Raw genomic sequence first — 27,215 nt, 5'->3', positions numbered from 1 at the left:
AATCTATTGTGTCGTAAGTCCGAGGACTGCCTATACATACTTAGAACTGAAGATGAAGCAGGTGAAGCCAGCCAGAGAGAAAGCAGAGTGAATTGCTCTTCTGTCTGAGCAAAAAAGGCGGTCTTGGATTTTGACACAGGCCTGCAGAAAAGCATTTGTGATCCTTAGGCAGGAACTAAGGCTATGTCTACACTGCATACCTTACAGCAGCGGTGTGTCACTGTAAGGTATGCCGTGTAGCCACTCTTTGGCAGTAGGAGAAAGCTCTCCTGCTGACAAAATAAAACCACCCTCAACCAGGGGGCGCTTTTTGTCAGTAAAACTTTTGTCGGTCAGGGGTGTGTTTTTTTCCACACCCTGACCAACAAAAGTTTTACCAGCCAAAGTGCAGTTTAGACATAGCCTTAGGTGAATTTTACATTGGACATTGTTTCTACTGTTTTTATCACAAGTCCTTGAGAGGACACAGTAGAAAGTAGTCAGACCAGTCTGTGGTAAGTGGACAATTCTACTGTAGGATACTACCCCGGAAGTGGTGTTTACTTTGGTAGGAGAGCCAGCCACAGACATGGGGAAAGGCCTTGGAAATCTCTGTGAATCATGAAGGAAACAAAAGGGGCTGCAGAAAAGACACTGGGACAAAATAAAGCCAGTAGCCTTCAAAGGAATCAGAGAGGGTTCAGGAGTCAGACTGGACTTCTGCTTTCTTTTCAGATTCCATAACTAGACCCACACACCCCTCCCCAAAGAGGCTGAATGAAAATTCCTACCCAGCTGTCACTGTAGTAGCTGCCTTACAGAAGGGACTGGAAAATGAGGCAGTCTGACAGGCTAACAAGGACACTGTTCCAAGAATAGCCTGTGGTCTTGAAAAGCACTGGAACTTGAGTGGTAGGAGACCAAAGGCACAGTAAGACAGGAGTTGAAGGAATGTAGTACAGACAGAAAGAATGATTATGTGAAGACACGCATGACATTGCATAACAATAAAAACTAAGTGCAAGACTATATAAATGTATTGCTTAGGCTGTCAGTTTAAACACAAAAATAGGAAATGCAATCATGAAGGTTCCCATGTCATCTGCATGATTATATTTATACACCATCGACTCAGTTCACTATTGGGAGAAGCAAATGCTACCCTTGACTTCTGCCAACAAGTTCAATCTTCTGCATTGTCATGTATTTTGACCAAATTTTGAAAGCTTTCCAAAACTGGAAGTTATACATTAAAATCTAGTGGACGGTACAAAGAAAAATAAATTCAATATAAAACTTTAATAGGACAAAATATACCACGGTAGTTTCTGATGTATCTTTTATGATACAATACATATTCAAATTTAAAATACCTAGCTTATCCCGCACTTTTCCTCAGTAGATCTCCAAGCACTTTACAAAAGAGGCAAGTATTATTGCCATTTGACTCTTTGGGAAACTGAGGCACAGAGAGGTGAAGTGACTTGCCCACATTCACTCAGTAGGCCAGTGGCAGAACTGGAAATAGAACCCAGAAAAACAAGTGTTGCCCATATCACCACTTGCAATTACTTGATTCACCATCATCATCATCATATTAGTCAAAACGAAGGGTTAATGCTTTGTAAAGAAATTAACCCTTCAAGAGGTGCAAGTTTACCCATTTTTTCTAAAGTAGGTCAACAATAAAGCTTGGCATCTTCTACAGAATTGGTATCCTGATCCTTGACAAAATATAGTTAATGGACAGTTTTAAAGCAAGGAATGTCAGAATGATCATACTGTAATCAGTATATGAAAATATTTAACTCAAGCCTGAGTAATTTATAGATTTTCATGGAAATATTTGAGCATCAATTCAAGAAAATTCAGAGATCAGGGGTTTTCAAAACATCTGTTTGACAATGTGTACACAGTCCATTTTTAGTAGTCAAGCAACAAGACTCCAAAATTGCACACAACATTAAATCTAATGACTTAAAATGTAAATCTAGATATACAATATGTAAAATGTGGGCAATTTAATATTGCCGTGGGAAAATTAACTTCTGTATCTCCTTATTCTTTAAATGTACAACCTTAATGCTATGTTAACAGGTTTTTGGAGGGCCGGAAGGTTCCCCTCAAAAACAAAGGAGAGAGAAAATCCTAGCTGCTCCACTTTGGAATGTGTACTAGGACATTTGTACAGCTCCACAGATTTCAAACTACACTACTATCTACATACAAAAACTCAAGTGTAGCACAATAGTTCAGCAATTACGTTGTGTACATGATGAATTAAAAACAGCCAGTTACAAATGACACTAATATTTGGCCAATTGAGTTGACAGTGTGCAAAAAATCTGATTTTTGTTCGGAGTGGGATAATGTACATGTATACTTATCAGTTAACTCAATCATCTGAATAGATTTTCCTTAAACATTAAAAAATGCAAAGAGCAAACATTATAAGCTTCAGCCCCAAGAGGATTTTTTTGAAGTTAAGATTGAAAACATTGGTTTATAATAAAAATGTTTCTCGCCTTACAGAATCAGCTACTGCAAGAGTTGCTCTAGAAAGGAATGCTGAAAAAAGGTTCAATTCTTTAACGGGCCCTTCTTGTCTTAGGTCTCCCTCTCACCTCTCCCCTTGGACGATACCACATGATGTAATATAAGGATTCTTCTTGTAGTGGATTGAATAAGTCCATAATTAATAGATTGCAACACATGAATGAACTAGAGTTTTAATTGTTTCATTCAAAACTACAGTTTTCCAGACCTAAACCCATCATATAAAAGTCAGGATATAACAACACTATTTCCTTCATTGTCATGCTTTTTCTATTTAGAACAAAATATGTCTTTAAAAGTGCAAAAAATGCTTTTCGTTTTCCTTACAAAAAGTGTATTTCTTCAAGAAGTCCTGCAGGTCTTGTTACAGGCCACTGCAACATTAAAACAATGCTTTAGAGTGTTCTGTTGATCTGCTCAGGGGAATGGATGATCAGTTTTTCAAATCTGTCCATGATGATGTTGTGGAGTCTTTAATCCTGTAAGCCTCCAAATGAGATGGCCAGTGTATAACACATATGGGTATCCTACAACGAACCATTTAAAAAGCAGTTGAAGTGAGCTGCTCACAGCTGTTAAAACTGAACTTGGGTGTCATCTTTCTAACGTTCTTGTATGTGGAGAATTAAAGGCTGTTTGTAGTAACTGTAGTTCTGAAGGAGAGACAGTTTGTCTGGGTGGCATTTGGTATCGTACATTTTTCCAGAATTTTGTACTTGCTGAATAAGATTTCTCTGTGAATTCCCCTTTCCATCTGATGACCCCATGCTTTTGCTTAATATATTTGATCGATTCTGGCATGTTCGTATAGTCCTTTATTTTATCCAGTTCAATTAGAATAACTTTAATTCCATCACGGATAAGAGCATTGTACACAGCCAGTTGCTGTTCAGAGATATCTTCTAACACACTATAACAGGATGATTCTGGTACTAACACAATTATCACTCTTCTGCTTTGGCTGATTTTTTCATCAGTGACATTGACCACAGCTGTAAACAAAGAAAAGCAGAGAAAGGTTTTTTTACTCCTGCAAAAGCTTATACATTGTTCGTTACTTTCATTTTGTGGCTGTTTAGTTTTCAGAAACAAAGATGTCTTACTTGTCTCCTTATGCCATATTATTCATTGATATTACACCTGTAGCTGTAAAAAGTTGGCATTGTTTAAAAAAAAAATTAATTCCATACGTATCTTTAAAGCTACCAAATGTCATTAATATATTAATACATGTAACAGGATTGCTTGCCCCTGTGTTATAGAGCCTGTGGCTAAGCCAGCCCTGATTACAGGACAAGCCACACCTGAGTTGAATCAAGTGATCCGAGGGTAAAAGGCATCAGGAAGCTGCAGGGAAGGGGCTCCTGCAGAGGGAAGCTATGGGGGGGCGGGGGGGGTCTCCTGCAGTGGTCCCTGAGGAAGGCACATTTCCTGAGGGAAGAGGGGCTGTTCTCAGCTTAAGCCGGGGGGGAGATTGTATTGTGATTGTTCTAAGAACTTTGATAATTTAATAAAAAGGCCCAGACCCAAGAAGGGCTGTGATTGAACAAGACTGCACGGAGTTTGCTGAAGGAGCCCTGAAGAAGAGGAAAACCAGGGCAGGACGCTGCAGAGGCACCCGCTGGCCACGAAAGGGTGGTTGGGTGGCAGCTGGCCCTGGTACACTGAGGCCTTGGCTACACTTGCAAGTTACAGCGCTGTAAAGCCTCCCGCAGCGCTGTAACTCACTCCCCGTCCACACTGGCAGGGCACTTACAGCGCTGTATCTCCCTAGGTACACCGCTGCAGGTACTCCACATCTCTGAGAGGAATAACAGCTGCAGCGGAGTGGCTATGACTCACAGGTGTGAGTGTAAACACTTGCAGCGCTGTACTAATCACCTTGTCAAGTGGCCAGTCCTCTCCATTGTTGTGACCGGCTGCAGGAATGCAGAAGTGCCAGTTTCAAAGCTCGTACCACAGAGAAAAGCAAACAGTTTGCAGCTTGCTTTGAGCGAGTAAATGAACGAGCAGGGGGCCGGGAGTTCGGAACTTGCAAAATAGAGAGCTGACATGCTCCAAAAAGCAGTCTCTCTCCCCCCACACTCCCTGTCACAATCCACCCCACCCCCCCCGTTTTGAAAAGCACGTTGCAGCCACATGAATGCTGGGATAGTTGCCCATAATGCACCGCTCCCAACACAGCTGCAAATGTTACAAGTGTGGCCACACCACTGCGCTGTCAGCTGTCAGTGTGAACAGACTGCAGCGCTTTTCCCTACTCAGCTGTACGAAGACAGGTTTACCTCACAGCGCTGTACAGCTGCAAGTGTAGCCAAGGCCTAAGTATGTTGCAACCAGACCATCAGGAATAAGTATCAGTGTGAAAAAAAAAATTCCTATGAAAACTAAAGCAAAAATACTCTGAGCCTTAAATTGTGCCCTGCAGACTGCTCAAGGAAGAAAATTTCAAACAGGAGGACCCCCACCCATGAGAAGGCCTGCTAACATGAATAGAAAGTCCTAGGAAATGACAGCAAAAGCATACCAGCCAATCTTAGGCCTGGCCTACACTACAGAGTTTTGTTAACGTACAGCAGCTTATGTCGACCTGACTGTGTAAGTGTCTATACTACAATGTTGCTCCCGCTGATGTAAGTCGCAGGCTATACTGACCTAATAACTCCACCTCCATGAAAGGCATAGCACGTAGGTCGATGTAGTTAGAGTGACACTGCGTTACTTACATCAGCTGTTGGCTGTCAACCCTACATGGGGCTCACAGCTGGGGCCCGACAGCCCCCACACTGCCCTACTTAAGTCAGTGCAAGCGCTTCCGCTGAGGATGCGCAACACTGGCAGAAAGAGGGTAGCGTGGACATGAAACACCGCTGTAATTACTGCAGTGGCTCTACAGCGACCTAATTTACATCAACTTAACTCTGTAGTGTAGACAAGGCATTAGCCACAGAGACCTAGTGTAGGACAAGCAATATAAATATTAATTCTAGTAAAAATAACTTATCTGCATTACTAAGAATTTATTCAGAAATATGAATGCCTTCTGCTAAAATTCCATCTTAAGACAAAAGTATGTGTAACCCACACATCTCCTGGGTATGGTGTTCTGTCCCCTCTAGTGGCACCAAGACCACTCAGAGAAAGAGATTAATGAGTCTGCTCTACAGCCTTAGCTAAGAGACACTTGGCTTTTAGCTCATGCATTAGAGGCTCACGCATAAAGCTCCAGACGTCCCAGGTTCGATCCCGCCCACCGACGACCAGGGTCTGTCAGTGTTACACATGTTCATATAGAAAAGCTTGCTTTTACAATACTAAGCACATATTGGTTAGACAGACATAAACTTCCAATAGAAACTTATTTGGTTAAACAATTTGGAAAAAATAGACCAATTTTTAAGCTCGGTTTTACTGATTATTTTATAGTGCATAAGTACAGCTGAAAGCTGATACAAGACCATACACAAATAACTCAGTGTTATCCCCACCTTCTCCTCAGGAAAGCAATCAGTGAAAGATCCTTCCTCAATTTCAGTACCAAATGTTAGAATCTTAGTTTCAGCAATATACAGCAAAAAGAAACATTCCTTCAGGATGTCCCTTTTTAAAGGCACTTGGAGAACATATTGTTCTGCTCATATTTGGATTAGAGTCAGGCATTTTCTCATCTCTTACTGATCTTTTCTGATACTGGACACAAAAGAGTTGCTTTGTAATAATTTTTATTTTAAGTTGCACCATTTTGCCACACTTAAGCGCCTGCTCCCCCCTCATTGCCAGAGCAGTCATTCAGATTTTATTTGCTCTTCATGGGCAGTTGTCAGAGTGGAAAAGTAAAGAGGTACATTTGCCGGAGGTGAAATGACACTCTAGAGTTACTGCCATGCCAATAGCACTTCCCTCCCTTCACAAGTGCTGTCTGCCATTGTCCCTGACCCTGTGGACAAGGAAGGCTGTTACCAGTCCTCTCCCTCTGATCAGCACACCAGCCCCAGCTGCTTAAACTACCTACATATTAAAGGAAGAACTAGGAGCTGATTGAAGGAAAAGCTGTGAGGCAGACAGGGCTTTATGGGAACCCCAAGCACAGTACTTCCACATTACCCATGGGATTACACAGGAGGGAGAAATAGGGATAAGAGACTGCCCACGCCAGGGGTCGTCACCAAGGTAAGTACCCTGGCGGGCCAGGCCAGTTTGTTTACCTGCCATGTCCGCAAGTTCGGCCGATTGCGGCTCCCACTGGCCGCGGTTCGCAGTCCCAGGCCAATGGGGGCTGTGGGAAGCGGCGCAGGCTGAGAGATGTGCTGACCGCCGCTTTCCTCCGCCCCCATTGGCCTGGGACAGGGAACCGCGGCCAGTGGGAGCCGCGATCAGCCAAACCTGCGGATGCGGCAAGTAAACAAATCGGCCTGGCCCGCCAGGGTGCTTACCCTGGCGAGCTGTGTGCCAAAGGTTGCCGACCCCTGGCCTACGCTAACCAGGATGCCTGGGGCACACAAGTTTGCTTATGTCTATTTTGAGGATCATTGCAGCTCACCTTTGAGACTGGCGAGAGAAAATATAGAAATTCCGATTAAAAAAATATAGATCTTACCTTGTCCTGGTAAATCATCCCTTCCAAATATAAAGAGATTGTATCCACACTGTCTCTCTAAGACCTCAGGTAATATCTTTAGTGCAAAGATATCTGGTGAGTAGAGGCAGCTTACTCTGTTTTTTGGATACAGCACATATGCATCATAGATCTTCCCATCTGAAACTAAACAAAGTGAGCAAAATGATTAAGACCAAAAAGCATATTTAATAAAAAAGTAAACTATAGTTTTCCCCACACAACACTGCCATGGGCACGAATCCTGTAATTAAAGTTACTGTAGTGTGAGTAATTATACTTATGGAAGTAATAGTTTTACACATAGATCTTTAGACTTTCATATTCAAAGGTGTTAAATTGATTACCTTTGAACAGTCTTTGCTCTACACTAAATTAAAAAAAGCAATATCACCAAATTATCTGTTTCAAGTACAGCATATTATTTAAGTTCCAAGTTACTCATAACTGGTGTTTACTGCTTATGACCTGAATTAAAAAAAAAAACAAAAACAAAAAAAAACAACCACGCAATATTCAGAACCATCAGGAGTGTTATGATTTATCTGGAACAAAATTTCCAGTAAGGCCTGATTTAATAAACTTTATATAGGGTTACCATATTTTGTGCCTCCAAATGGAGGACACTCCACGGGGCCCCGGCCCCGCCCCTAGCCCCGCCCACGCCCCAACTCCGCCCCCTCCCCTGCTTCCCGCGAACATTTAATTCGCGGGAAGCCTGAAGCAGGTAAGGGGGAGTGTGGGGGGAGGAGGCGCGACCCAGGCTGGCACCCCGGCGGCTCCAGCCTGGGTTGGCTCGGGCCCTGGGGTGCCGGCCCCGGCCCCCGGCCGACCACCCCCGGCCCGCCCAGCACTGCCGGCCCCCGGCGGCCCAGCGCACCCACCAGCGGGCCGGCCCCGCGACCCCAGCCCCGCGACCCCAGACTGGCCCCGCGGCCCCGTGCACCCCCCCGCTACCCCGGACCGGCTCCCGGCCCCGCGGCCCCGCGCACCCCCCGGCGGCCCGGACCGGCTCCCGGCCCCGCGCACCCCCCGGCGGCCCAGCGCACCCCCCGGCGGCCCCGGCCCGGCTCCCGGCACCGCGGGCCCGGCCCGGACCCCGGCCCGGCTCCCGGCACCGCGCCCCCGGCTCCCCGCCCGGCACCATGCCCCCGGCCCGGCTCCGCACCGGCCCCGGCCAAAGAGGCCCCGGCCAAAGAGGCCCCGGCCGAGCCCGCCCTCCCTCCCTCCCGATTTTCCCGGACATGCCCAGCTTTTGGGGATTTCCCCCCAGACGGGGATTTGAGCCCCCAAAAGCCGGACATGCCCGGGAAAATCCGGACGTATGGTAACCCTACTTTATACAACTCCAGTAATTACCTCAATGCAGTTATTAAATACATTTTACTTCTCTCGTGGTACATCTCCTCATGATTGATCTAAATTCCAGTATTCTGCTCTCTCATGTATGGGATTCCCATTGCTAATGCAAATTCCAGGAACATAAGAGAGAGCCGAATATCAGACCAAAATACAGATCTGAGAAAAATTGTCTTTAAAAAACAGGTAGATGCTTAGGATTTTTCTCTGCACTCTTTTACAAAAATGCACTTTCATATGATTAAATACTGTTTGGCAGACTACTAATAAAAGAAAAGGTAGTTCTATAGCTTGAGTAGATTAGGGTTACCATATTTCAGCAAGCAAAAAAGAGGACGGGAGGAGCCCCGCCCTAGCCCCGCCCCTGGCCCTCCCACTTCCCGCCCCCCCAGAACCCCCAACGCTCCCCCCGTTCCTTGTCCCCTGACTGCCCCCTCCTGGGACCCCTGCCCCTAACTGCCCCCCAGGACTCCACTCCCTATCTAAGCCTCCCTGCCTCTTGTCCCCTGACTGCCCCAACCCTTATCCACACCCCCACCCCCAGACAGACCCCTGGGACTCCCACGCCCCATCCAACCACTCCCCACCCCCTGACAGCCCCCCCCAGAACTCCCAACCCATCTAAACCCCTCTGCTCCCTGTCCCCTGACTGCTCCGATCCCTCTCCGCACTCCTGCCCCCTGACAGCCCCCCCCCAGAACTCCCAACCCATCTAAACCCCTCTGCTCCCTGTCCCCTGACTGCTCCGATCCCTCTCCGCACTCCTGCCCCCTGACAGCCCCCCCCCAGAACTCGCAACCCATCTAAACCCCTCTGCTCCCTGTCCCCTGACTGCTCCGATCCCTCTCCCCACTCCTGCCCCCTGACAGCTCCCCCCCAGAACTCCCAGCCCCCCACCCCCCGCTCCTTGTCCCCTGTCTGCCCCCTCCTGGGACCCCTGCTCCTAACTGCCCTCCAGAACCCCACCCCCTACCTAAGACTCCCTGTTCCTTGTCCCCTAACTGCCCCCTCCTAACACCCCCCAACTGCCCCCCAGGACCCTACCCCCTACCTGTACCCTGACTGCCCAAAACTTTCTCCACCCCCCCCAAAAAGCCCCCCCCCCGTTTCTTGACTGCCCCCTCCAGAACATCCCTGCCCCTTCTCCTGCCCCCTGGCCCCCTTACCCTGCTGCTCAGAACAGGGTGTTGGGCTCTGTGCGAGCCGAGCCGGACACATGGCTGCGCTCCCCAGCACAACAAAACCCGGTCCCTGGCCCTGCACAGTGCTGCTGGACCGGGCTGCAGGGGAGAGCTGCCGGCTCAGAATGCAGGGCGGATCCGGCTCCTCTACAGCTGCTCCGGAGTCCAGCCCGGGACTTTCCTGCAGCCCTCCCAGCTGCTCGCTCTGCTCTGCCGGGGGAGGGGGGAAATCCCGGACATTTTGAGTGCTTTACAAATTCCCCCCGGACGCTATTTTTAGAACAAAAAGGAGGACATGTCCGGGTAAATCCGGACGAATGGTAACCCTACAAGTCAATCACTGCCATTTTAGAAATCTGAAGCACTTTACATAATCTAAATCAGAAAATATGCTAATAGTTTTCATGATACATCTCAAAAATGTAAGGGCGCCCACTTTGGGGGAACTCCAAATGGAATCACTCTCACTCCAGGATAATTTCCTGAATGCATTCCCAACTAGATTTTAAATTCTGTAATTTTTTTCTTAAGAAAACACATACCTTCTTTACTCAGAAAAGGATGGCAGGAGTTCCGATACCAAAGCACAATTTCAATCTTGAGTAGCTTGCAGACAAACACAGCAACAACTATTACAAATACCAGTGAAACAAGTCCTCCAATCAAGTAACCCTGAATGTTTGAAGCTGTATTAGCAAAGGGGCGGGGGGGAGGGGCGGAGAGGGAGAAAGATACATTGTAACTGCAGCATGTGTCAAACAAGAAACATTCAAAACATTTTCTACAATCCAACAATTTGGTCTCTTAAAACCAGCTTCTTATTTAAGGATTCAAATCAGGCAATCAGCAAACAAGAAAAGACTAAAGATTCTTCCTGTATGGTTTCAACAGGAAACTGTTATTGGCCAGCCTGCTAGTAAACCCAGAATGCATGCCATCCTGTCTCAACAGAGGACATCTTAAAGTCAAAAATGTTACTGCACAAATGCAAAGAAATTGTATTTTCCAACCAGAAAAGAAATGCTGATGTTTATTCTGACAAGACAACTGACTCAAAATTCTCATACAAGTTTGATTTAGGACTTGTCAACACAAATATTCATTTTGCAGCAAGTTGGGGTGTGAATCTACCCCACAGTAGCCGGTTGCAGATTAACTGTGTAGTTCTCTTTGAAATGGGACTAACTCAATGCCCCTCTAACCAACTGTGAATGTGCATCAGGAGGGTGCACCTGGACAGTTAATCCATTGTACACTAGTGAGAAGTAGATTCACAGCCTAACTTGCCATGAACTAAATCTTTGTGTAGACAAGCCCTTGTTAAAAAGTGACACACGGTTGTAGAAAAAAGTAAGTAGTAAGACAATCCCACAAGAAGACAAAGAAAAGTGAACACATAAATGTGTTCTCTTGTTACACCATATGCTCTCTGGAACTGGAGCAGGAAAGGTCAGGTACTAAATGACTGTCCTGCGTCTAGCACAGTGGGTGACCAATCTGATAGAGGTTTTTAAGTGCTAATGCTGTATAAGCAGCAACAACAGAAAATTCCCAATTACTAGAGTGGGAGTTGTTAGCACTCAGCACTGCGGAAAATAGCCCATGTTTATTTAAGTGACTAAATATGGTTTTAAGAGCACAACTTTAGGCACCCAAACTTTGATAGTTTGGGATATTAACAGAATGAGACCAGTCACAAGTAGTAATTTTGTAGTATGAACTATATTGTAGGAGGATTGTGTTGTCTCACTTTAGTGCAGTCTGTGTTCTGTGGTTACATTAATGGAGGATTATGATTCACAGAAAAAGTCCCAAAGAGATGCAATATCTCTGTAGTCTCTGTTCTCATGAATGAAGTTGCATCCATTGTGGAATGCAAGTTTGCCTTTTGTACTCAAAAACTGCTTTGGGCTTTGCTTTAAAGTAGTGTTTTTAAGTCTTATAGGCTTCCCCACTCTGCTATACATTTATAAACTCTAGCTCCCTCTTCCACCCTCATTTATGGCACACTAAGCCAGTGGTTCTCAACCAGGGGTACGCAGAGTTCTTCCAGGGGGTACATCAGCTCATCTAGATATTGTCTACTTTTACAACAGGCTACATGAAAAACACCAGTGAAGTCAATACAAACTAAAATGTTATACAATGACTTGTTTACACTGCTCTATATACTACATCAGTGTGCCTCAACCTGGCAATCATGATTTATTTTATAATTATATGGTAAAAATGAGAAAGTATAAGCAATTTTTCAGTAATAGCGTGCTGTGACACCTGTGTATTTTTATGTCTGATTTTGTAAGCAAGTAGTTTTTAAGAGGCTTTGGTACACAAGACAAATCAAACTTCTGAAAGGGGTACAGTAGTCTGGAAAGGTTGAGAACCACTGGACTAAGCTATTGGTTGTCATTACAGTCACCTCGACAAAAAGGGTTTATGAGAAGTGTACTAGCAAGAGACAGAGCACTATGGTACTCTATGCCTCTCCTTTAGAACGATTATATAGCACCTGTCTTCCAAACATTAACCAATTAATCCTCACAACTTCTCTCTGTGGTAAACAAGATCTTAAGATAAAAATAACCTCCAAAACAGATTTCTCTGGGTTAACTAGGCTTAAATGTAAGCCATTGTTTATTAACCTTGTAGTAGACATTGGCTGAATTATCAAGGTACATCTTGCAATAGGCAGTAGTTTTGATTTCAATATCTTATTACTTTTCAGGTGAGGTTTGAGAATTAATTCTATTTTAAAGTAGACTGGCCTCAAATTCTGCTTAAATAAACTTGAGAGACTTAATTTGAACTTTTCTCTCTTATATTAAAGTTACCTGAACTCCCATATATGCACATTTGTACTCATATCAGCTTTTCAACTTTGAAAACTAGAAACAAATGTTAAATTTGTCAGCACATAAACTGCTTATCTGTTGAGTTACAATGAATTTGGCAATAGGGACTTTTTAATGTTTCACACATTCCACATTAAACAAAGCAAAATCTATACTCTAGGGCAAAAAACAGAGCATACAAAGGGAGAGTGGCGTGTGCATGTAATTCCTGCCTATCTGTTATGGAGTGATGAGGATAGAGGGAATCAAAGGAGCAGCAGCAGCAGCCACTGCTACATATATCCTCTCGTCCTCCTCCACACCTAGGGTGACCAGATGTCCCGATTTTATAGGGACAGTCCTGATTTTTGGGTCTTTTTCTTATATAGGCTCCTATTACCCCCCACCCCTGTCCTGATTTTACACATTTGCTGTCTGGTCACCCTATCCACACCTCAACAAAAAAGAGTAGAGATGCTGGGGTCATGGAGTTCCTTCAAAAGTGAAGAAGTAACCACAAAATTTGTGCCCAAATGCTCCTTTCTGGTTCCTCAGCCTTCAGTTAACAACAAGGTGAACAGAAGCATTATTGAAATAAGGCAATATGGTGTATAAAAGAAAGTAATTAACTGAGAAAATACTGTTTTAAAGGGGAAAAGGTGAATTTGAAAGAAGCTATTCAGGAGGAAGAGGGGGAATATGTTTTAAACAAATGTAAGAATTTAGGGGTAAATGCAACAAGGGCAGCTACAACTTAAGAGGAAGGAAGACAGCAAGAGTGCTAACTTGTAGTAGTTATCTACCATGTCTGGAATAAGCTAATTATAAGTTTGTTTTAATTTATTTTTTTACTGAAAACTATTTCATTGGTATTTTCTGAAAGGCTGTTGAATTGAAATAGAGAGTCCAAAGTTTATTAAAACTGATAGTTTATTTAAATTTGGTAATAGAACGAATGTAGAATACTTTAGTTAACATACGTATACAATTGTAACATCCCAGTCACGTTCTGTTTAATGCAGAGCTGCTTTAGACAGTTATAGCCAATTATGGTTGATACCAGCTGAATCTTTATTAAACTGTTTCCTTTTCATTACATGATCAGGTTAGAATGGTAGTTATAAACTTATTTAATATCTTACCTGGGTCTTTTAGTACAATGTATGCTACAGCTTCGCCATAGGGATGCAAAACATAACAGAAAAACTTGTGAGAATAATCCTTACTTTTCACTTTTGAAATGTTGAATCTTGCTCCAATTATAAAACCACCTCCCGGGGAAGGTTTTCTATCATCACAATAAACAAACAAACAAACAAAAAACATCAGCGGATAGAGAAATTATTATATATTAGAATTTCAATATGGACTAGGCAGACTTAACTGCAAATACAAGAAAGTTCACTTTTGTAGAGTTCAGGTCACTTGTGAGCAAACATTGATATTGGGAGTCAGGACTTTATAGTACAAAACCTAGTGTCAGCAAAATGAGGTACCAGAGCCAAGGGTTTGAAACTACACAGATGGAACAATGACATTACACAGGTTGAATTACTGCCCACATTAGAACATTTAAACTTCTGTAGGCATTGCTGTCAGGTACTGTGCCTCCATATTTTCAGTTCTGATACTTGTTGCTGGCCACTTTAAAAAATAGCTATTTTCCATACCAACTGAGCTTCGGTTAAAACTGATTTAGCTAACAACTATTATGGCTTTATAATTTAAAAGATAGATGAGGACAGGTTGCAAGCGGATTTAGTTGTATTGACATCCCATAAGAACAGTTACATTCCTTATAGTAGCCGTGGGTCTTCAAGATGTTCTGTCCATATGGATGGTGCATGTGTGCGTGGCTAGGCCTACACTACGGGGGGGGGGGGGGGGGGGGGAGTGTCGACCTAAGATACGCAACTTCAGCTACGTGAATAGCGTAGCTGAAGTTGTGTATTTTAGGTCGACTTACCTGGCTGTGAGGACGGCGGCGAGTCGGCCGCTGCCGCTCCCCTGTCAACTCCGCTTCCGCCTCTCACCGCAGTGGATTTCCAGAGTCGACGGCAGAGCCATCAGGGATCAATTTTATTGCATCTACACTAGACACGATAAATCAATCCCCAATAGATTGATCGCTACCCGCCGATCCGGCGGGTAGTGAAGACGTGCCCTGTAAGTCAACAACCATCATCAGCCATTGTCCTGCCAGGGAGTTACAATCCAATGACTAACTTGCACAAGGCCACACCAGGGGAATTGCTCAATCTTGCCTAGGGACTCAGCAATGCCCACCAGACATGCCTGCACTTGGGTTCTCCAAGCACATGGGACTAAGGGTATAAAACAGACACAGTGACCCCATGCTTGGCCTTTTCTTCTCCCCGCACCTACACTGCAAGCAACAAGGACACTCAGAAGACTGAAGACCCCAGCAGAGGAGACTGGCCCAGGGTTCAAGGGTGAAACCTGTGTACTCTGAACTGCAATATCCAGTGGCATGAGAAAAACTGCTTAATCTAGATGTTGCCCAGTCTAATAGGGTGGAGAATGTAGGCTGCGTGCTTACATTTTATTTTATTTTAGTAACCACTCTATCTGCCTAATCACTTAAAATCTCTTTTGTAATCAATACACCTGTTTTACTGTTTACCTTTCTCAGTGAGTTTGCCTGAAGCGGTTGGTAAATCTAATCAGATTTACAAAAGCTGGTGTATGTATATCCACTTTCCATTGATGGAGTGGTGAACCAATTAATAAACTTGCATTTCTCAAGAAAGGATCTTGAGCAGCGCAAGACAGTATATTCCTGAGGTACAAGGCTGGGAGATGGGGGGATTTGGCTGGTGCCTCTCTCTGTGTGATTCATGAGTGGCTCTTGGAGCATTCATGCAATCTAGCTGGGTATGTGGCTCCACATGCAGTTGTACTGAGTGATAACAGCACCTGGAGGGGTTTGCTGCTTATCACTAGCAAAGAATTGTGAGATACAGCCCAGGGTAGAGAGTTAAGTGGGCAAATTTATCCCACAGTCCCAGACTGAACCCCGGGGATCCTGTCACACCTAGCCTTCGGCGTCTGCTTGGACATAGAGCAGCAGGTGGAGTACCAATAAGATACATGACCTTCACCTAAATCAAAAAGGCACCTAAGAGAGCCCATCATTGAATGGCATAGAAGCATCACAGGAGAAGTATGTCTCTTGGAGATTTAGCTTCTGCCATAGTGGCTCAAGTCCTGGTATCAAAGAGAGAGAGGGGGTTCTGCACCTAACCATCTATCTACTGAAAAGAATTTTATTAAGCCAACAGGGACATTAAAAGGACTAGCTTAACAACTATATTAACTAATCACTAACACTAACTACAACAGAGTTGCAGAGAAGCAGCCTGACTCTGCACAAGTTCCATCTTGCTGCCATCAATGGCAAAAAGGAATTGAGGGATGGTTGGCCCCCTCCCACGGGTGAGGTAATGGAGCACGAGGATACCTAGGGAACAGGCGTAGTCCCAACTGAATTTGATTTGGCCAAATGAATCCCATTTTGTGTGCCTGCGCACCAAGAGTAGGATCCATGTGAACAATCACTTGAAAAAGAATACCTGCTTCTACCCTCCCCCAAAATCATTCTAGGTGGTTCATTCATCCAGCATTTTTGGCTTCTCAGTGGACAGGCATTCTGTCATGGTCCTGATGGATAGCTGGGAGACATGTTGGGAAGACTCCTGCGAGTTAACAGGATCAGCAACAGTTGGCAAATCATTCAAGCTTACACAAAGCTGACTACAGAGTCCGTTTATAGAAAGAAAAAAAAGTCAGCTAATATAGCCCATGCAAACAGTGTGGCTCTGTCCTCTAGTGGTTAGCACATGTTCAGAGGTTTCTGAATTTGCTGCTGCTGTTGAACTATGAAAACTGATTCTTCAGGTTAAGGAGTAAAGCTAATACTTTTAGACCACAGAGGTCTCTGGTTCAATCCCAGCTATCACCTCCAGAGGCACAGTGTTATACATGCAGCAGGAAAGTACATCTGGAGCTCATCCTTCAAAAGGGTGTAAGGAGGAAGCAATAAAGAGAATCAGGTAAGATAGGATTAGGACAAGAAATAGCAGAGAAATGATCAGGCCAAAATTTTCATACTGTAGTGCCTGAAATTAGACACCTAATATGTTTTTTTGGAGATTCCCAGGTATCCAACAGCTCCAGCTGACTTCAAGGGAAACACCCCTGAAAATTAGCTCACCTAGAATCTATTTTTTTAGGCACCCAAGTTGAAAATTTTTGCTTAGGGCAAAAGTAACAATAATTAATTTACTCCTGATGCCTCAGTTATGAGTTATGTGGGACACTAAGGTTTAGAGGTAAGCAGGGAATGTTAGTTATTTTTGTAGTCTGTGAGACTATAATACAACAAAAATCACTCACCCTATAAATCTAAAGGAGTTTGGGGATAAAGTAAAACTAAAATTCAAGACAATTTTCCTGAGGAGCAGGTTGACATTTAATATTTTCAAAAATATAGTTAAATAAATAAAACAAAAAAAGTGAATGTGCCAATCTTCTCTAAACAAGAAAATGTTTTATGAAATTTCAACTTGATTCAGTGGCACATTATGCAATTTGTGAACCTGGCCACCACATACATGCAGGCAGAGCAGCTGATCTTAAAAGAACTCAAGGAAACACCTATTGTATATATAATGAATTGTTCCTATACTAGCAAACTCTTTTTCCACTGGGGCTGGTTGAGATCAGCCTTTAATCTATGGATGAAGAGTGCTAAGTATTATCATGCTATTATGAATTTCCAAAATCTAGATAAGATGGCCTCAATAAATTACTTACAGAAAAAATAGATAATTATTAAATGCACGGCAAATTTGTTGAACATGAAGTACTTTCAGTAGTCTGTTGGCATTCATTAGGGAAGATTGAAAAAAAGTGGGTTTGTTTAGTCTGGAGAAGAGAAGACTGAGACGGGACACGATAACAGTTTTCAAATACATAAAAGGTTGTTACAAGGAGGAAGGAGAAAAATTGTTCTCATTAACCTCTGAGGACAGCAATGGGCTTAAATTGCAGCAAGGGAGGTTTAGGTTGGACATTAGGAAAAACTTCCCAACTGTCAGGGTGGTTAAGCACTGGAATAAATTGCCTAGGGAGATTGTGGAATCTACATCACTGGAGATTTTTAAGAGCAAGTTAGACAAACACTGTCAGGGATGGTCTAGATAATACTTAGTCCTGCCATGAGTACAGCAGACTGGACTAGATGACCTCTTGAGGTCCCTTCCAGTTCTACAATTCTATGATTAGCCACTATTTTGTCCAACAGTTACTTTTATGGATGTTTCACACCAAATATATTTTAAAATTTTTAGCATTCAATCCACATGCAATTTGATTTGTAAGAATACTTACTCATAGAATTGTTCCTCGTAGGTACCATCAAACTCATTAACATCCTTACCATCGACTTGCCAGTATGGATTCAAAGTACCTATGCTACTGGATATATTACAGTCCATGATGACATGAGATCCTACAAAACATTTAAACGTGACAATTAAAAATTGTGTACCATTAAGCAGACTCATATGATTATGTAAATAGTTTGGGAAAAGGACAGTTACTTAGATTACAGCAACTGTGGTTCTTAGAGGTGTGTTGTCCATGTGTGTTGCACTTTTGGTGTGCACACTCCCACATGCTTGAGACCAGAGTCTTTTGGCCAGCAATGTCCACTGGGGCTCCGCATGCATTCTGAGTGGCCTAGTGCTCCTCTACTGAGGGCATAAAGGGTGTGTGTGGGGCCAACTGCCCCTAAATTCCTTTGCCATTGCAGAATCCAGATGTTACAAAACTCCACAGGAGCAGAAAAGAGGGCAGGTCATGCATCTCAAGAACTCCAGTTATTATAAGGTAAGTAATTCTTTTTTGAGTGCTTGTCCGTATGTATTCCACTCTTGGTGACTCACAAGCAGTAACCTGATGGAAACAGGTAGGTGCTCAGAGTCTGCTTAAACAAAGATTGCAGTACAGCTCTACCAAAAGCAGCATCAGACCTCAATGCTTCTACCAAGAAATACTGTTTGGTAAAAGTATGGCTTGAACTCCAAGTAGCTGAAATGGATACGCTTAGCACAGAAGCCGCAGAAGCTGTCCAAGTGCACTGGAGCAAGCTCTAATCTGAGTTGAGGATCTAAACTAGCTAATTCATAACAGCTGTTACCACATCACAAAACCCACTTGGAAAGCCTCTGGGCTGATAGAACTTTTCTCTCAGAAAATATAGAAATGTAAAAAATAAGTAGTCATGGGGAAATCCTGAAGGATTTGGTTTTTTGTAAGTAAAAGGGCCCTGCAAACCTCTAAGGTGTGCAGCCTAGCCTCCCCTGGATTAGTATGTCATTTCTAAATGAACATTGGCATATTAATCAGTTGGTTTAAAGGAAAGCCCATAAATCCTTTCAGTAAGAACTTGGGATAAGGTTTAAGTGAAAATTTATCCCTACGGTGTCTGCCATATATGTTTACCAGATTCCAGGAGAGGATCATTAATGGGAAGTGCCAACTGACCAGGCATAGAGACTCTCCAAACATTTGGGAAGATTTTGTACCTTTTCCACAAGTTTCTTGAGAGACTCAGTTATATGTTTCAGAGTAGCAGCCGTGTTAGTCTGTATCCACAAAAAGAACAGGAGTACTTGTGGCACCTTAGAGACTAATAAATTTATCTGAGCATAAGCTTTCGTGGGCTACAGCCCACTTCATCGGATGCATGCAGTGGAAAATACAGTAGGAAGATCTATATATATATACACACACACACACACACACACACACACACACAGAGAGAGAGAACATGAAACAATGGGTGTTACCATACACACTATAACGAAAGTGATCAGTTACGGTGAGCTATTATCAGGAGGAGAGGAAAAGAACTGTTTGTAGTGGTAATGAAAATGGCCCATTTCCAGCAATTGACAAGATGATGTGAGGAACTGTGGGGGTGGGGGGGAAATAAGCATGGGGAAATAGTTTTACTTTGTGTAATGGCCCATCCACTCCCAGTCTTTATTCAAGCCTAATTTAATGGTGTCCAATTTGCAAATTAATTCCAATTCAGCAGTCTCTCTTTGGAGTCTGTTTTTGAAGTTTTTTTGTTGTAATATTGCGACTTTTAGGTCTGTAATCGAGTGGCCAGGGAGATTGAAGTGTTCCCCAACTGGTTTTTTGAATGTTATAATTTTTGACGTCTGATTTGTGTCTATTTATTCTTTTACGTAGAGACTGTCCGGTTTGGCCAATGTACATGGCTGAGGGGCATTGCTGGCACATGATGGCATATATCACATTGGTAGATGTGCAGGTGAACGAGCCTCTGATAGTGTGGCTGATGCGATTAGGTCCTATGATGGTGTCCCCTGGATGGTGTCATCATCTGGACCCATGAAAAAGAAGCCCTTGAGGAATTCCATCATGATTTCAACAATTTCCATCCCACCATCAACCTCAGCCTGGACCAGTCCACACAAGAGATCCACTTCCTGGACACTACAGTACTAATAAACAATGGCCACATAAACACCACCCTAAACCGGAAACCTACTGACTGCTATACTTGCCTACATGCCTCCAGCTTCCATCCAGGACACACCACACGATCCACTGTCTACAGCCAAGCTCTAAGATACAACCGCATTTGCTCCAATCCCTCAGACAGAGACAAACACCTACAAGATCTCTACAAAGCCAGAAGAGTACCCAGAAGTCACCTACTACAGGACAGGCCCAACAAAGAAAGTAACAGAATGCCACTAGCCATCACCTTCATGATGCGCTGGAGAGGTTTTAGTTGGGGGCTGAAGGATCTACAACCTATCCTGAAGGAAAATCCATCACTCTCACAGATCTTGGGAGGCAGGCCAGTCCTTGCTTACAGACAGCCCCCAAACCTGAAGCAAATACTCTCCAGCAACCACACACCACACATCAAAAACACTAACCCAGGAACCTATCCTTGCAACAAAGCCCACTGCCAACTCTGTCCACATATCATAGGTCTAGAGGGGACTACCACCTCATTCAAGGTCAGGAGTGTATAGCCTCAGAAATTGCCTGATCCTCAGCTTGAGGGTGCTCCTCCTCAGAAAACTCCTCACGGGGCTCTAATTCATAGGTTGCAAGCCTAGGTGCCTGAGAACGTATAGGGGAGGAGGTTCTCATTCTAGAAGGTGGTGCAGAGGTGTGATGTCTTGGGAGGTGAATACCCCAGGGGTTCCAACAGAACCATGTTGGAACACTGTATGGAAATGAGGCGGGGGGCCCAAAGAAGGGTACCAGGACATATGCCTACTCCTACATCCCATTTGAGACCTTCACATAACTAAAACCCCCTTGATTCCTTCTCAGAGTCACAATACCATAAGAAGGGACCCTTGGAGACAGGGCCGGCTCTAGGCACCAGCAAAACAAGCTGGTGCTTGGGGCGGCACATTTTTAGGGGCGACATTCTGGCGCGGGCCATGCCGCCCCTAAAAATGTGCCCCGGCCGCCCTAGCTCACCTCCGCTGCTGCCGCTCGCGTGCCGCTGCTCGCCCTCCCTCCCAGGCTCTCAAACCCGGGAGGGAGGGAGGGGGAGCAGTGGCGCGTGAATCAGCTGTTTCGTGCGCCGCGGCCGCTCGGGATCTCCCCCTCCCTCCCGGGTTTGAGAGCCTGGGAGGGACGGGGAGACTCCGAGTGGCCGCGGCGCACGCGCTGCTTCTCCCTCTCCCTCCCTCTTAGGCTTGAGAGCCTGGGGGGAGGAGGCAGGGCTGAGGATTTGGGGAAGGGGCAGAGTTGAGGCGGGGCCGGGGGTGGGATAAGAAAAAAAAAACAGGGGGCGGGCGGGGGGACGGCCAAAATTGTTTTCGCTTGGGGAGGCAAAAATCCTAGAGCCGGCCCTGCTTGGAGAACAACTATGGGAACCCCCCAACATGTAGTGAGTCAGAAGATGAAAAGAAGCACTCCAGATTATTTTTTTGGTTGCGGGAGGTGGGGGACGTGTAGGAGGGGGAGATGGAGGGGAGCATTCCTGGAGTCAGAATGCTAAATTTGCACAGTAATTCTAGTAAATCAGCCTTGAGCATCAGTAGAGACCAGTGGAGAGCAGAGGAGATTCTGATTCCTCTAAGAGCAGGAGACCCCTCAGTACTACATACTTTCTTAGTATCGACAGGGACGGTGCTACAAACCTGAGTGCGGGAGAAGAGAGTATCAGGGTTGATGATATGGACATGCCCAGTACTGACACACTTGGTGCTGAAGAGAGTAGCATCAAGAAGAGCAGTACCAATGAGGCTGATACCATCACAGACGACATCGAAGCACTCAATGTTGAGGTAACTCCCAATGCTGTGGCCTCTGTACTGGAGGCAGTTAACTTTGATTCCCAAGATCGTGCCAGAGCCCTAGTGCCACGCTGCCTTAGAGCTGCTGTGGTTCCCAGATTGGGCAATGGAGTTTCTTTAGAATGGGAGCAGTGAGGTGACTTAAGACTTCTTACTGAGAATGCCCGTTGGGGAATCGGCCCTACTTTTCCCACAGAACTCCTTTTTGTCTGATGACTTTAAACAAAGTCCTAACTGAATCCAAAGCTAGAATGGTCTTAGAAGATGGCACGTGGGAGCTAGTGGATCCAAACTCACAGGAGCACTTCTGGAATGTCAGGGGACAGAGGGAGGAGGAGAGGAGGTCTGCCCTGCCCAGACTGAGACTGCTCCATTCAGCCAGTCTCAACAAATATTTCAAGACATGCCTCCCCAAACCTTTAAGGTCCTTTTAGAAAAGAAAAGGACTTACACACCAAGCATATGTCAGGGATATGGGCTTCCCCATATAGAAGAGATGAGGTATCTGGTACGCCTGTCATCAATCGCAATTGCTGCCTTACAGGAGGGGCAACAGATTCACATAGATTCCGAGGCTGTGTGATTTAGGAAGGGGCCATGACTAAATCCTGGGGCCAGAAATAAAATTTCAATCTGAGAAAAAACAAAATATGGAAGGACAAACTTCCAAATACACCTCTACCCCGATATAACGCTGTCCTCAGGAGCCAAAAAAAATCTTACCGCGTTATAGGTGAAACTGCGTTATATCGAATTTGCTTTGATCCGCCAGAGTACGCAGCCCCGCCCCCCCCCCCCCCCCCCCAGAGCACTGCTTTACCACATTATATCCAAATTCATGTTATATTGGGCCGCGTTATATCGGGGTAGAGGTGTACCAATAAAAAATATTTAAAGCAGTGGTTCTCACCAGAGATACATGTACCACTGGGGGTACATCAAGTCATCTAGATATTTGCCTAGTTTTACAACAGGCTACATAAAAAGCATCAGTGAGGTCAGTACAAACTAAAAACATACAGACAGTGACTTGTTTGTACTGCTCTATATACTATACACTGAAATGTAAATGCAATATTTATACGCCAATTGATTTTTATGATATGGTAAAAATGAGAAAGTACACAATTTTTCAGTAACAGTATGCTGTGACACTTCGTATTTTTATGTCTGATTTTGTAAGCAAGTCGTTTTTAAGTGAGGTGGAACTTGGGGGTACGCAAGACAAACCAGACTTCTGAAAGGGGTGCAGTAGTCTGGAAAGGTTGAGAGCCACTGATCTAAAGTTTGCCAGTAGGCAACTACCCAAACCATCTATAAATAACACCAATATACATACAATTAACTATAGCAATTACGAAAAAAGATGCTTCAAGATGTAGACACCAAAGAGCTCCATCTCACAGCCACAGGTGGTGAGAAGGAACCGAGTGGCAGTTGGGCCCAGTCCACCCTCTATGACCTCAGTACAGTAGCACAAGGACACTAAGAGTATGTCTACACAGCAAAGAAAAACACGCAGCTGGCCTGTGCCAGCCGACTCAGGCATGCGGGGCTCGGGCTGCGGGGCTGTTTCACTGCTGTGCAGACTTCTAGGCCCGGGATGAAGCCTGAGCTCTGGGACCCTCCCACCTCACAGGGTCCTAGAGCCCGGGCTCCAGCCCAAGCCCAAATGTCTACACAGCAGTGAAGCAGCCCCGCAGTCCAAGCTCGCAGCCCAAGGCAGCTGACACAGGCCATCTGCAGGTGTCTAGTTGCTGTAGAGACATACATTTCCCCCCAATGGGCACTGCTGGCCAAAAGACACTGATCCTGAGCACGAGAAGCACATGTGCCCCAAGATCAAAATACATATGGGCAAGCAGTCAAAGTAGAATTGTCATCTGGCTTTTAGAAATCCTCAACTCCTCAGGTAAGATCCTGGCCCTATTAAAATCAATAAGAGTTTTGCCATTGACTTCAGTAGAGCCAGGATTCCAGACTGGTTTTGCCAGGTTGCTATTATGATACCAATCTGGGAAGGGTTACAAGCTCTTTGGAGTACAGGATTAGAATTCAAAATTATCTTGACAAACTGGAGAAATGGTCTGAAATAAATAGGATGAAATTCAGTAAGGACATATGCAAAGTACTACACTTATGAAGGAATAAACCAATTACACAAATACAAAATGGGACATGATTGCATAGAAAAGAGTACTGCAGAAAGGGATCTGGGGATTAGAGAGGATCACAAACTAAATGAGAGTCAACAATGTACTACTGTTGCAAAAAAAAAAAAAGCAAACATCATTCTGGGATGTATTAGCAGGAGTTTTGTAAGCAAGACTCAAGAAATAGTTCTTCCACTCTACTCAGCATTGATAAGGCCTTAACTAGAGTATTGTGTCCAGTTCTGGGCACCACACTTCAGGAAAGATGTGGACAAATTGGAGAAAGTCCAGAGAGCAAAAATGATTAAAGGACTAGAAAACATGACCTACGAGGAAAGATTGAAAAAATTACATTTGTTTAGTTTGGAGACGAGAAGACTGAGGGGGGACATGATAATAGTCTTCAATAGGGTGACCAGATAGCAAGTGTGAAAAATCGGGATGGAGGGTAATAGGAGCCTATGTAAGAAAAAGCCCCAAATATCGGGACTGTCCCTATGAAATCGGGACATCTGGTCACCGATGTCTTCAAGTACATAAAAAGTTGTTATAAACAGGAGGATGATAAATTGTTCTCCTTACCCACTATGGACAAGACAAGTAGTAAAGACCTTCAATTGCAAGGGAGATTTAGGATAGGCATTAGGACAAACTTCCTAACTGTAAAGGTAGTTAAGCACTGGAACAAGTTACCTAGAGAGGTTGTGGAATCTCCATCACTGAAGATTTTTAAGAACAGGTTAGACAAATGTCTGTCAGGGAATGATCTAGATAATACTTAGTCCTGCCTCAGCACCGGGACTAGTTGACCTATCGAGGTCCCTTCCAGACTTATAATTCTATGATTAGTGATTTGTTAGAAGGCAATTACTTACCAAGTTCTACTTCAATCGAATGGTTTTTCGGATAAATAAACTTTGGTGGTGTCTTCTTTGGGCCCTCTAATAAAAAAAATTTAAAAAAAAGTTTAACAACCAGTGGTCATTACCCCTGCTACTACAACTGCTACACTACTTGTTTTACGGGTAGTTGACAACGATGTTACCAAGTACTCAATATTAATGCACATAAAGGTCATTTCAAACTTTCCAATATCTGTAATAGATTTTCTTTATTTGGTTAAAGGATTTCACTCTAAGATCAAACTAAGCATAAGATTCACCTTATCTGTAAATATGCAAACAATTTCAGATTTATAGAAATAAATCTATAGGAAGCCTAATACCAAAAAAATTCTCATGATACTCATAAGAGCAGTGGGAAAAAGGGGGAGGGAGAGGATATTTCACTGACATCTTGAATGTTCACCACAAATCTTTTCATGTATGTTTTATCTAGTAGAATAATGTCTGGACTGGAGCTTCCAGTGTGTAGTAATCAGGAATTGTATTGTTTTGTATGCTTTATCAATCACGGTCAGTCTTCAGCAAGTAATAGCTGTCCTCTCACCGCAGGTAAAATCTATTTCTATTCTATTTAGGCTCTTATAAAATACCAACCAATGTTCTGAAAGTATCTAAACAAGTAGATCACCAAATCAAAAATCTTGAAGATGGAAGTTTCATCTCAAGCAGCCTTTTTTTGGAAGAATGGTTCTTGTGGTGTCAAATGCTGACTGACACTACAACATTGCATACACATATGCAGCAGCCATGACACTAGCAGTGAATTCGGATCTCAGGATGGTCAGGCAGCAAGCCTGACTTCCCCTTAGATGCACACAAGCACGTCTGATAATACCAAAGCTAGTGCTGATACTAAGGCAGTTTCCCCATTTTAGTATTTTAGATTTGCTGGAAGCTCAAGGTTTGGAACTAACTTTTTATTGCAAAAAGACTAATGTAGCTGCTAGTGATTTTGTTGTAGTCAGCTATTTTATGCCCCGGCCACCTCTCCCTCTCCCTCTCCACCATTAGTGGTTCTAGCCGATTCCTAAGAGCAAGCTGATCACCCAAGCCATAAGGAGTAGTTTCCCAGCAGATTTGCTTTCATGGTCTTCTCTCTCTCTCACACACACACACACGCACGCACACCCTGAGAGAGAGTGTGTGTGTGTGTGTGTGTGTGTGTTTGGTTTTAATGCATAAAACTCCTTTGTGGGCATTCCACTACACAAGTCCCTCCATAGTAACCATCAGTTTTCCAAAATCCATCATTTTTTTCTCTCTGACACCCAGACACTTAATTTCCTTTTCCCTTAGCAATTCTTCTTTTGGCGCCATGCTCTCCTTCTCAGCAACAGCTGGTGCTGCTGCTCACAGTGGCTGAGATTCCCTCCTTTTCTCCAACAGCCTCACAGAGGGAGAGGGGAGGAACTAAATTAGAGTGAGCAAGAGACTAACAGGGTAAGATGATGTTCTCAAGTCAAATCTGCTCCTATCACCTATTGGTAGGGTGACCAGATGTCCCGATTTTATAGGGACAGTCCCGATTTTTGGGTCTTTTTCTTATATAGGCTCCTATTACCCCCCACCACCTGTCCTGATTTTTTACACTTGCTGTCTGGTCACCCTACCTATTGGGAACCTGTCAAATGCCAAATAGGTCAGCAGGAAGACTGGGAAGCTGCAAGATGGGGCCTGAATGCCAGAACACCTCTAGCCAAAAGCTAAATGTTGGGCAGATCTGCTTCCCAAGCAACTATGTTTCTGAATGGCACACTGAGCCCCGAATCCTGCAGGCAGGCACTAGAACTGGTCAGAAGTTTTTTGACAAAATGTTTATCAGTCAAAAGATGCTGATTTATCAAAACTGAAATTGTTTGTGAAACAGGGTCCATTTATAATTCCCCGACTTGAAAAACAAATTCAAAGTTGCCAAAATGTTTTGTTTATGCATTTTTTAAATGAACACTTCCAGTTTTTTTAGTTCAAAACTACTTTGTTTCAAATTTTAAGCTAATTAAACTAAAAAGGTTAAAGTGAAAAGGTAAATTGAAACAAATGTTTTGATTGACCCAAACAAAAGAAAAATCAGGGTTTTTTGGTTCACAAATATTGGAGATTTTCACTGTATCAAAAAATCAGGCAAAAAACTTATGAACCCCAAGAGTCTTTGCCAGCTGGGAGAACTGTTCCCTGACCAGCTCTACTTGCCACATCCTTCTCTCTGCAAATTAAAAAAAAGTCCTAAACCCATCTTGCCTGTCCCTCCCC

The 27,215-nt window shown here is 44.0% G+C and overlaps 1 protein-coding gene across 32 annotated transcripts in view; it reads right to left on the bottom strand.

The window, feature by feature from the left end:
• Nucleotides 1-1,259: 1,259 nt before the first annotated feature.
• The window catches only part of IL1R1 (interleukin 1 receptor type 1), a 77,928-nt gene continuing 51,972 nt past the window's right edge, over nt 1,260-27,215 (bottom strand). For 20 of the 32 annotated variants that reach the window (XM_065580911.1, XM_065580915.1, XM_065580913.1 and 17 more), the window contains 6 exons: nt 24,936-25,001; nt 17,934-18,054; nt 13,664-13,809; nt 10,233-10,376; nt 7,133-7,297; nt 1,260-3,527 (listed from right to left, as the gene is read on the bottom strand). In XM_065580911.1, coding sequence (XP_065436983.1) covers nt 3,130-3,527; nt 7,133-7,297; nt 10,233-10,376; nt 13,664-13,809; nt 17,934-18,054; nt 24,936-25,001 — 1,040 coding nt within the window. In that variant the 3' untranslated portion in view covers nt 1,260-3,129. The remainder of the gene's footprint in view (nt 3,528-7,132; nt 7,298-10,232; nt 10,377-13,663; nt 13,810-17,933; nt 18,055-24,935; nt 25,002-27,215) is intronic. The other 12 variants (XM_065580923.1, XM_065580922.1, XM_065580924.1 and 9 more) reach the window with 3 other exon arrangements.

This window comes from Chrysemys picta, chromosome 1, assembly GCF_011386835.1.
Source record: "Chrysemys picta bellii isolate R12L10 chromosome 1, ASM1138683v2, whole genome shotgun sequence".
Classification (NCBI taxonomy): domain Eukaryota; kingdom Metazoa; phylum Chordata; order Testudines; family Emydidae; genus Chrysemys; species Chrysemys picta.
The sequence above is the reverse complement of the archived record's forward strand: the minus strand, read 5'-3'. Positions and strand labels throughout refer to the sequence as shown.